Here is a 12,249-nt window from a genome sequence, read left to right as displayed (position 1 = left end):
AGTCTCCATGTCCCTCAAGGCCTTCATCCGATATATCAGTCCCAGTAGTGTAGGTCTAATCCTTATATATAGGATTGAAGCAGGGGGTCTTCGGAGCTGAACCCGTTAATTGCAGCTTCCAGAGATACTTACCTCCGTAGGAGATGCGGTTGGCAGCTCAGCCGGGGCTGTTTGTGGCAAAAATAAATCGTGGCTAAAATATCCTGGGTCACGCGGGCCAATAAGAAGTCGTGAGTCATCCCTTGTGGTTTCCTATTGGCCCACATGACTAGGACCTTTAAACCTGCAGAGCTGCTACCGGGGAGGGTGGGGAGGAAGTATCTCGGGAAGCAGGGGGTCCCCATACCCGACATTAACGCGGTTCAGCTCTGGAGAGCCCCTACCTCACACCTATTAACAAACCCCACATTGTCTGCTCCTTTAAGGAAGCTTTTTAACCCTATGTGCAAATGTAACCCTGAAGAGACATCCGGTATGTTCCTCAGTTTGGAAGCATAACCGCCTTGAGCAGTTTGGTTCAGTCCCTTTATAGGTTAGTGGAGAGAAACAGTGGGGTGGGCAAGTGTGGCTACAGTGGGCAGATCCTGAGACTCCCTGAGCCGACTTGTCCCCTTCCTTGTACTATCATAGTTTATTTACAAAGCATCAACATATTCCGCCACGTGGTAAAATGGGGGGACGGAGATGTGCTAATTACTCAAACATAGTTGCATACAAATAAGGACAAACAGAAACAAAGAAGTGATGAGGGCCCTGGTCCTAGGAGCTTACAATCTAGAGCAGGGTGTCAATCTTACGGACCATATTCAGTAAGTAGTGCCAAGCCACAAGACACTATATCAGAGGGGAGAAGGGGGAGGCAACTCCAGTCTTCAAGTGCCACCAACAGGTCAGGTTATCATATCCCTGCTTCAGCACAGGTGGCCAATCAGTGGTTCAGTCAAAGACTGAACCACTGATTGAGCAAACTGTGCTGAAGCAGGGATATCCATAAAACCTGGCCTGTTTCTGGCCCTTGAGGACCAGAGTTTGCCACCTCTGATCTAGAGAAATATTACTTTCAGTGTTCAGTTCATTTCTAAATGGAGGTCCCGACAAATTAATTAGGTAACAGTGCAGACTTTATAAATTGTAGCTGTCTAATTTAATACAGTTTACATATCTATGACCGAAGCAGACCATTATTAAAAAACTTTCCAGCTCAAATTAATCATCTTCAAGCTATAATAACAGTCTCATCATTTTCCCTCGCAGACTGGAGTTTAATCCCAATGAAAGTAAGTTACTCATCGCTTGCTAAATGTCTACTGCATTCTAAAAATAAAAGATATATACAGCTTTGTTCCTTTACACCAGTGCACTTACAGCTACTTCAGAGGGACATATATTGGGGTTTTTATACCAGTGGTGATCAACTCCAGTCCTCAAGCCCCCTTCCCCCCCCTCCTCCCCCAACAGGTCAGGTTTTCAGGATACCCCAGCTTCAGCACGGGTGGCTCAATCAGAGGCTCAATCGAAGACTGCACCACATGTACTGAAGCAGGAATATCCTGAAAACCTAAACTGTTGAGGACTGGAATTGAGCAGCTCTGCTATATACCATGGCAAAAGTGCAGCACTTGGGGACTCAGAAACTAGAATTTAAAAAAAATACCGTCTAAGAATCTACAGTAAGACGGGTAGATCCAGACATGGGTCATGTTATGCAGTTTGACCTCTGGTATCGTTTGCGGTGTTATAAAGTTGCACATGTGGCATATTTGTCAATTCCTTTTCAAATGATTTCTCCTGGATATATTTTTTAAGGAGAGGAATTGCCATTTATATATACAATATCGCCAATAAAATCACAGATACTGATGCATCAAAAAACTTTATTTGGGTATAGATATATTTTGTTTTAAAACACTAAAATGTCTTCATTTTGTTGGTATACAATCCCTGAGGAAGCTCCACCACTAGCGAAATGCGTTGGATGACTGCTGGAAGCATCAGTGTCTCAGTGTCCATCCGTGCTGTACAGTGCTTGCACGGCTCCTGTCTCCTCCAAACAGCCTATCCGGAAGCCGGAGAAGTGACCGGCTTGGCCGGAGGAAAATTTCAGAAGCGGGATAGAACAGTGAGGACACGGCTTAATAAGCCAAAGCAGACCGATTCTTACGGACACTTGATTCAAGCCAAATTCCCTGCATTGCTATTCAAGGAATTACATTTGTGAGTGCACACCTGTTCTCTACCTAAATATATGGTTTTACAGAAATACACTATTGTGTTTTTTCCCTTTTCTTCCAATTTAAGGTCCTTTCATATCCAGTTCTAAGTTTCCTACTCCAGTTCAAAGTTGTCCACTGTAAGCCATTCATTTTTCACATTTATTACATTGGTTTGGTTGTGTTTGCACCCCCATTTTCTTGTTTTTATGATTCATGTTATGCAGTTTGACCACGGACATCGTTTGTGGTGTAATAAAGTTGCACATACTGTATGGAATATTTATGTCAATTAATTTTCAAATTATTTCTCTTGGATATAATTTTCTAAGGAGAGGAATTGCCATTTATATATACAATATCTCCAATAAAATCACAGATACTGATGCATCAAATAACTTTATTTGGGTATAGACAGATTTTGTTTTAAAACACTAACATTTCATCATTTTGTTAGTATAAAAAAAAAAAAACTGGTACAATTTGTGCTTCCAAATAAATCAATACACAAAAACAGGGAAAATAACTCAGCATACACACAACCACCCACACATACTATGCAGAAAACTGTCAGTTTATAAACTGAGGGAAGTCACATCTGGAAGATAGTCATCTTTGAGGCTTAGCTGTTTTACTACTCGGCTTCTAGCCCACTCATAGCTGAACTGGTAAGTCTGTCCCATCTCTCCAGCATTTGACGTACATTCTGCACCAGACACACACAAAGGTGGGCAGAGGTTCAGCTTTAGCTGTCAGCACAATGGAAGCACGGGAACTTGACAGCAGTTAAAACCAGTCACTAAGGGCTCTATTGAGCCAGGTTTCACACGCTTGCTCTGCAGCATTTTGCCCATCGGTTTCAATGGGAAGTGTTGAATATTAAGTACATGAAGCCTGTACACCGCAATTAGTGAACTCTGAATATATTACCATACAGTGACACCCTTGGACTTTAACTTAAAGAGAGAGACAATTTTAAGAACTCCTGTCTTTTTAAATGCTGTATATGACCGCACTTCTAAAGAAACCATCTATGACGACGGCATATAGATAGAGAGATAGAGAGAGAGAGAGAATTGAATGAGGGGGTCTCCAGAGCTGAATCCCGATTAATTCCAGATCCAGGGACCTCCTGCTGTCGGGTACTTACCTCCGTAGTGGGTGCCGGAAGCCGATCTGCTCGTTATCAGGGATCCCATAGTGGCCGCTGTTCAAAGCTCCTGTTGGTCAATAGGAAGCCGGTACGTAATCCCGTGCGGCTTCCTATTGGCTAAGTGCTAGACCAGCGGTGCACAAACGGGGGAGATTTGTCTAGGAGGGCGTGGGCGGTTGCAGAAGCCTTGCGCGCTTCCCCATGGCATTTAATTTAATGCCAGGGTATCGCGTGAGGCGTCTGCAACACTCCACTTACCTTGATTCAACTGGCTGTGTGATGTGTCAAAGGATGCTGCGGAAACATGTGTAGTGACTACGGGAAAAAATGCCAAATTCTAGGAAACGCATATTACAGAACAACAGATTTGATCATTACTTTTACCCTACAAGAGAAAATAGACAATATTGCATAATTGTACAATTTAGTGAGGGATGATGGACACGAGCGAATATTACAGAACATCTTAATAGCATGGCAGAAAGACTTCCCAGAAATACAGAACATATATGAACTTCTAGTAGGATTAACAAACATATATAGAAATTTACCCCATCGGAGACTTGGAGAGAAATCCAATTTTAAATAACGAACAGGGTATATATTGCTTTCAACAAGTCCTCACCCATCAACAAGAAAAAACAATCAATAACCCAAGTGTCAAACGTTGAAGGCGAGTCTTAAAACACTGCCTATAGTTGTGTGGCCCCATGAAACATTTCTGGGATGAAATTATGGACTATATTAAAAAAGTACTAAAAAAATCACTATGGCTAGAGGAGGAAGGCAACACAACTAGGGCAGTCGAGGCTTCTGAAATGGTGCAACTAGCAGCTACAAAATCAATCATGTCGCAATGGATATCCCCATTACCCCCAACATTCGATATAGTCAAGACATATCTATTTAACATTGATGTCCATGAACAAAATAGAGGTGAGCTTCCATATACAGCCAAAATTCCAAAAATGGGGATGGTTCATTAATTCTTTAAGTGGACAAGTCCAAGACAGCCATTGAAAAAATGATTGCGGACACGACATGGTTTCTAATCAGAAAAATACAATACCAATCCAATACCAATATGAGGTCAAATCCTAGAGAACAAAAGATAACTTTGAACAACTGATATATAAAATGCAAAGAGATAGACATTGTAGTTAGGGGGGGGGGAGTTGTTAAAGTTTAAATTTAATGTAAATTTAAATATTAACCAAAAAAGTTTGACAGCGAGTTAAAAAATTAGGAAAATAAAGCCAGAATGACGTCGACAATGTGTAAAAGCGAATGTCTCTTAACCAGAAATCTATAAGTTGCTCTATGAGGACCACAAACTGAAATGTAAATCGGAGGAACTTATTCATATTGTTAACCTATAATGTGGCTTGTAATGATATGAGAAGAGAATGTGATTCCTTAATATGTATGTATAATGTACTACGAAGATTTGTTGAAAATGTTATCAGCTGTGATAGAAATGTGCACAATGTTACCAATAATAGAATTAAGCAGAATAAGGCAAAACTTTTTTTAAGCACATATTTATTGGGAAATTGATAATTGTATGATAAAATATTAATAGGAACTGTCAAAATGAAGAGCATGGGGAAGCCAGTTCAGTATGAAAAGTGCACACAAATGACCTAGAGCCGTATGAACTGTGCTGTGACAAATGGTAAACTACAAATGGTAGACTGAGCATTGCACGATCCCTCCCCACCCCAAAAAAAGATCGTTTAGAGCAGGCCTGCACAACTCGTAAAGTGAGAAGGGCTGAACTGCTCCAAGGAAAAAAAATTCGGGCCGCACGGGTAAAATCATCATCATCTCTCCTCCAGCACCTCTCATCATCAATTTGCACCTCCCATCACTCTTCCCCCCCCTGCACCTCACATCCCTCTCCCCCTCCTATACCTCTCATCACTCTCCCCCCCGTCAGAATCCCCCCTCCCATGTCAGCATCCCCCCTCCCCCACCAATGTCAGCATCTCCCCTCCCATGTCAGCATCCCCCCCTCCCATGTCAGCATCCCCCCCTCCCATGTCAGCATCCCCCCCTCCCATGTCAGCATCCCCCCCAAATGTCAACAACCCACCCCCCCAAATGTCAGCATCCCCCCCCCTTGTCAGCATCCCCCCACTGGTGTGGTTTGAATGGGCCCTCCATGCTTATCTGATGTTGGCGGTGGCGACAGCAGAGGTGATGGTGGCGGTGGCGGCAACAGAGGAGGCATCGGCGGACAGAGGTGGCGTCGCGGCGGCGGCAACAGAGGCAACAGAGGAGGTGGTGGATGGCAGCGGCAACTGTGATGGCGGCAGGGTGAGGGAAGCGCGCTCTAGCAGCAGACCCGGAAGTTCCGGGTCGCGCTATAGTGCAAGCGCGCGTCCCCCTGCTGGAGCAGGCGGAGGGGGGAGGGAGGTTAGGGAGGAGGGAGGTTAGGGGGGAGAGCACAGATTCACAGACACTGCTGGAGCGCGCTCCTTTCCCTACCAGGCAAGGGGAGGTAAGTGGGGGGGGGAGATTTTAAGGGGGTCCGTCGCGGGCCACACGGGGTGCCCCGGCAGGCCGCATGTTGTGCAGGCCTGGTTTAGAGATTCAAAATTCCATAAAATGTGAATTTAACATTTCTTCCCTAATTTATACATTTCGTAATAGCGAAATGCCGTATATCGAGGGACGCCTGTATCTTTTTGGATTCCTGTTGCCACTTCCAGCCCACTTTAAGGCTGCGCATATAGTGCCCGCGACGGGTGACGTCGCCCAAAAACAAATGCATTGCCGCCGCGTGCGTTTATAGTAAGCGCGACAGCGACAATGCGACGGAGCGTTGCAAATTTTGGTAGCTGGCAATATTTGATTTTTCAAAGGCTGTCGCCTCATGTGCAAGCCCCTGAACCAATCAAATGCCAGTACGCCCGCGACGCCGCTGCAAAGCGAAATATAACTTTCGCTAGCGACGACGGGTGACGTCACCCATCGCGTCGTGGGCACTATACGCGCGGCCTTAAGCATCAGATACTGATTTGAGGGAATGAAAGTGTATAACTAAAGATGTAAGAAAATGTAACTGCGAAGGGGTGAAAGAGACTATTGAAGATAAAAAGGTTTATAAAGAAGATGAAGCAGTGACATGATTGGGAAGAAGCAAGACCTCTCACTCAAACAAGACAATCGATCCACAATAAAAGACAGCAATTATTATAAAGACAGTTGAGGACTTCTACGGTAAATGAACACAGATAACAGAGGGCATAATCAAAGACATGAAGAGCGAGAAGAGACCACCAACAACCATGTAATTGCTCCCGTTGACGCATTGTCGCGTAACACAGCGCACCAAGAGACACCATTACCTTTGAATAAAGGTGTGTGCAAAAAAGGGGGCAGGAGTAATGAGTTATTGCACCCATGAATGCGATAACATCTGTTACATCTATGCATCCTTCCAGAAGAAGTGGCAAAAGGAATATAATCAATCAATGAAGAATGGGAAAGCCCCGAGGAAGATGAAATTATAACTGAAATCTTGAAAGAACCTGGGGAAGAAGAGAAACCCCATGCAAAATGCTTTACATGATGCTTGAAGAACAGGAAATGCCAAAATGGAGTTATCCTCATCCACAAGAAAGAAGAACAAAGAAGATCTCAAGAACTACACACCAATCAGTCTACTTCCAAAAATTTACAAGATTATGAAGATACTCACTAATCGGCTGCAACAGACCCTGGACTTTACCCAGTCTAGAGACCAAGCGGGATTTTGTATTAGGTACAACACAATTGACCATGTCCATGTCATACAAGGGGTGATTTCCTGAAGTAATTAATGTGATCTAGCACTCACCTTAGGATTCATAGATTATGAAAAAGCATTTGATTCTGTCTATACTTCAGCATTTTTAAACACATTAAAAAGACAAATTGTTGTACATTGAAATAATTAGGAACATTACGAGAAAGCCACATCAACCATTAGATTACATAAAGACACAACCAAGAGAAGGATCGGGAAGGGAGTGCCCGTCACTAAAGCTTTATCGAGCAACAATTGAATAATTTAAAAAAAAAAAAAAATTGAGAAGAAAAAGGAATCAAAATCAACAGTGACTACTTGTCAGAAAACATTCCACTGTGCCTTGAAAATGTTCGACCAGTGTATTCTGCACGTGCTCACATGTGGATGGTAAACTTGGATCCTAAATACGAAGATCATTCAGAAGCCTCAGACAAAGACGTACAGTATTGAGAAATGTAGGCTAGGTGTTACCCAAACCTATTTAAGTAACCGGTGAGGTTGGAAAATGTGTACACTTAAGCCTGAAGAAGAACTCTGTGAGGTTGGAAAGCTTGTGCACCGGGAACGGAAGAAGAACCCTGTGAGGTTGGAAAGCTTGTACACCGGGAACTGAAGAAGAACCCTGTGAGGTTGGAAAGCTTGTACACCGGGAACAGAAGAAGAACCCTGTGAGGTTGGAAAGCTTGTACACCGGGAACTGAAGAAGAACCCTGTGAGGTTGGAAAGCTTGTACACCGGGAACGGAAGAAGAACCCTGTGAGGTTGGAAAGCTTGTACACCGGGAACTGAAGAAGAACCCTGTGAGGTTGGAAAGCTTGTACACAGTACCTGAAGAAGAACCCTGTGAGGTTGGAAAGCTTGTACACAGTACCTGAAGGAGAACCCTGTGAGGTTGGAAAGCTTGTACACAGTACCTGAAGAAGAACCCTGTGAGGTTGGAAAGCTTGTACACAGTACCTGAAGGAGAACCCTGTGAGGTTGGAAAGCTTGTACACCGGGACTTGAAGACGAACCCTGTGAGGTTGGAAAACGTGTACACTTGACTTTAAGAAGAACCTTCTATGCTACAAGTGATTCATCATCTGCACTACACTCCTCCACAATAGACTTTTAGGACATTTTATTTGTTATTTTACCAATTTATTTTTCTTTGGATTACCCCTCTAATTGTGTTTGTTATATATATACATTTATTGTCTGTGTATTTTTAGTATTTATGTCCAGTAACCAAGCCTTTGTTGTTTTACAATAAATTTTCCCTATATTTTCAATTGCTATGTAGGATTGCGCATATATATATATATATATATTTTTTTTTTTTTTTTATATATATATATATATATCCATGTAGAGGTATCAGTACCGTGTTAGCCGAGCTTTAATAATCAAAAAATAAATAGATGATACCGTTCTGTGGCTAAAGAAATGCTTTTATTTGTGCGAGCTTTCGAGATACACTGATCTCTTCTTCCGGCGATGTTACAATGAATGAAGCAAGGATAACTTGAAAACAGTGTCTCTTGGAATGTTATCTGTGCTTGTCCTTCCCCCGGTGTGGATGTGTTTTATGGCTAGAGGTGTCAAAGGGTAACTGAAAGCAAGTGAAGAAAGAGTGTGTATGTGTATCAGTGTGAATAAAAATGAATGGAGAGCCCACAGTATAAACAGTGCTCTACACAAGGTGTGTGTGGAGTGAGAGGGATATAAATGGTGTGGGTGGGTGTGGAAATGTGAGAGTTTGTAGCACAACTAAAAGTGTGTGTGGATACTATGTGGTCCCTATTGGTGTATATGGATGGAGAAATAAGGAGTATTAGTATGTGTGAGAGACAGCTGTGTGTGCATACATATAGCACAGTATGTACAGACATGGCCTTTAGCGCTCATGGGAAGAGAGTTCGCTAGTGTCAGTAATGACTCATAAAATTTCGATCTCTGTTTAGGCCACTGCTAAGTGTCCCGAACAGTTGCATAAATTTGTATTCATGCAACCGTCTCTCTTTCGGGGTTTTAAGATTACCTTTGAGTATGGCAACCCTCAGATCTTTCATCTTATGGCCAGAGTCAGAGAAATGTTCGCCAACAGGACTGTCTCTTGTTCCGCGTGTGATGCTGTGGCGATGCAGGTTCATTCTCTTGTTTAGCCCCTGTCCTGTCTCACCTATGTAGTAGCAGCCCCCTGGGCATTTCATGCACATGATGAGGTACACGACATTGCTGGAGGAACAGGTGAACCCTCCTCTGATTTTGTATTCCCGATTCTTGTGTGGTATTTGTATTGTGTCCGCTGTGTAGAGCATTGCGCAGGTTTTGCATCTTGGGTCCTGGCATGGTTTTGTCCCGCATTCAGTTGTACTGCTGAATACTTTACTCCTCACCATAATATTCTTGCGATTATGGGGTTGTCTGTATGATAATAAGGGTGCTTCAGGGAAGACCTGTTGCAGTCTTGTATCTTCCTGGAGGATGGGTTGTAGTTTCCTGGCGATCTTGCGTAGGGCTCCTAGGTGTGGGTTATATGTGACCACCAAAGGAACCCTGTCGCTTGTCTCCTTCTGTTTGTATTCAAGGAGATCACTTCTTGGTATTCTGGTGGCTTTGTGAATTTGCTGGTCTACAATTCTGTGGTTATATCCACGGTTTATAAAGTCTGATCTCAAGGCTTTAATCCGCTGGTCTCTGTCTGCTGTGTCGGAGCATATCCGGTTGTATCGTATGGCTTGACTGTAGATGGTTGCATGTTTGGTGTGTGTCGGGTGGAAGCTGTTGTCCCTCAAATAGCTGGCTCTGTCTGTAGGTTTGCGGTATACAGAAGTCTGTAGTTGGTTGTTCTTTATAGTAATGGTGGTGTCTAGAAAATGTACTTCATCCGGGGAATGGGTGAGTTTGAGGTTGATGGTCGGGTGGAAAGTATTGAAGTTGTCATAGAACTGTAGGAGGTCCTGTTCGCCAGAGGTCCAAATCAGGAGGATGTCATCGATGTAGCGAAGGTATGTAAGGGGTTTCAAGTGACAGATGGACAAAACCATGCCAGGACCCAAGATGCAAAACATGCGCAATGCTCTACACAGCGGACACAATACAAATACCACACAAGAATTGGGAATACAAAATCAGAGGAGGGTTCACCTGTTCCTCCAGCAATGTCGTGTACCTCATCATGTGCATGAAATGCCCAGGGGGCTGCTACTACATAGGTGAGACAGGACAGGGGCTAAACAAGAGAATGAACATGCATCGCCACAGCATCACACGCGGAACAAGAGACAGTCCTGTTGGCGAACATTTCTCTGACGATCTGAGGGTTGCCATACTCAAAGGTAATCTTAAAACCCCGAAAGAGAGACGGTTGCATGAATACAAATTTATGCAACTGTTCGGGACACTTAGCAGTGGCCTAAACAGAGATCGAAATTTTATGAGTCATTACTGACACTAGCGAACTCTCTTTCCATGAGCGCTAAAGGCCATGTCTGTACATACTGTGCTATATGTATGCACACACAGCTGTCTCTCACACATACTAATACTCCTTATTTCTCCATCCATATACACCAATAGGGACCACATAGTATCCACACACACTTTTAGTTGTGCTACAAACTCTCACATTTCCACACCCACCCACACCATTTATATCCCTCTCACTCCACACACACCTTGTGTAGAGCACTGTTTATACTGTGGGCTCTCCATTCATTTTTATTCACACTGATACACATACACACTCTTTCTTCACTTGCTTTCAGTTACCCTTTGACACCTCTAGCCATAAAACACATCCACACCGGGGGAAGGACAAGCACAGATAACATTCCAAGAGACACTGTTTTCAAGTTATCCTTGCTTCATTCATTGTAACATCGCCGGAAGAAGAGATCAGTGTATCTCGAAAGCTCGCACAAATAAAAGCATTTCGTTAGCCACAGAACGGTATCATCTATTTATTTTTTGATTATATATATATATATATATATATATATATATATATATTGTACACTTGTTATATTAATGCTGCCTCTGATGAAGGTACTTTGTGTACTGAAACATCAGCTTTCCAATGCAGTAATTAAAATGCGTTTGTGATTTCATTTACATATAGTGCGCATGGCTTTACTGTACCAACGATGAAGAACCAAAGATAACAAATAATTCAATAATTTTCTCAAATACTAATGGAATATAAATAGGACTCACCTGGCCTTTTTGGGGTGCCAAACAGTCAATGACTTCATTTACCATCACAGGTACATGCAATGCCTTACAGCCATCTGTGTCTGGAGCCTCCAGTATATGGCAAACCTCTCTAGTCTGAGCAATTGTGCGAGCTGCTCCCCTCTGGAACCCACAGTATTTCCTCCAGATCACTTGTCTGATTGAAGGTTGCATGATACTGTAGAAAGGCGAAAGAAGAAAAGAAGTGAGTGTTGGAGACTTAATTTACGTGCCATACTCAGGCTCATATTTAGGCTTAGGCCTACTAGGCCCAGGCCGGCAGATTTCAGGGGGGCGGCAAATTTCAGGGGGGGGGCGGTACTGCGATTACAGTGGCCCCACTCTCTTCCCTTTAACAATTAAACTGATTGCAGAGGGGAAGAGTGGGACCTCTGTAAAGGCCTCTTACCACCTCCTGCAGTGTTGCCTTCATCCTTCTGCAGCATCACCCTCTTCCTTCTGCAGCATCGCATGTCAAATGCTGTGGCGACACGTTGCCATGATGTGACGTCACAGGGTTGGCATGGACATGCGTCGCCACGTGGCGTCGGGACGCAGCAAGAGGAGGAGGCTAGGGCGGCAAAAAGGCAAGTGCCTAAGGGCGTGAAAATTCTAAAACCGTCACAGGTCATTCTCCGCTCCTTCTAATAAATAAGAATGTTACCTGTATTTAGCAACAAAGTGATCATCTGGTGTCGTCAATAACTAAACATCAATGTTACCTTGAAATGCTAAAAAAAAATGTTTATGAATTTGTAGGCAAGTGCCAACAAAACGCATGGGGAGAAGGACTGTGGGGATGTTTGCGTCATGTGGAAAGGTGGGAATACGTGGCAGCGGTATGGGACACGAGTTGGGCAGAATAGTAGAGAGAA

At 43.4% G+C, this 12,249-nt stretch overlaps 1 protein-coding gene across 8 annotated transcripts in view; it reads right to left on the bottom strand.

Moving 5' to 3' along the window:
- METTL15 (methyltransferase 15, mitochondrial 12S rRNA N4-cytidine) overlaps positions 1 to 12,249 on the bottom strand; it is a 123,329-nt gene that overhangs the window by 101,161 nt on the left and 9,919 nt on the right. For 7 of the 8 annotated variants that reach the window (XM_075567305.1, XM_075567306.1, XM_075567304.1 and 4 more), the window contains exon 2: positions 11,357 to 11,552. In XM_075567305.1, the coding sequence (XP_075423420.1) occupies positions 11,357 to 11,552 (196 nt within the window). Of the gene's footprint in view, positions 1 to 11,356; positions 11,553 to 11,783; positions 11,946 to 12,249 lie in introns of all 8 variants that reach the window. The other variant, XM_075567309.1, reaches the window with a different exon arrangement.

Source organism: Ascaphus truei, chromosome 12 (assembly GCF_040206685.1).
Source record: "Ascaphus truei isolate aAscTru1 chromosome 12, aAscTru1.hap1, whole genome shotgun sequence".
Classification (NCBI taxonomy): Eukaryota; Metazoa; Chordata; class Amphibia; order Anura; family Ascaphidae; genus Ascaphus; species Ascaphus truei.
This window is presented reverse-complemented; position numbering and strand designations above follow the sequence as displayed.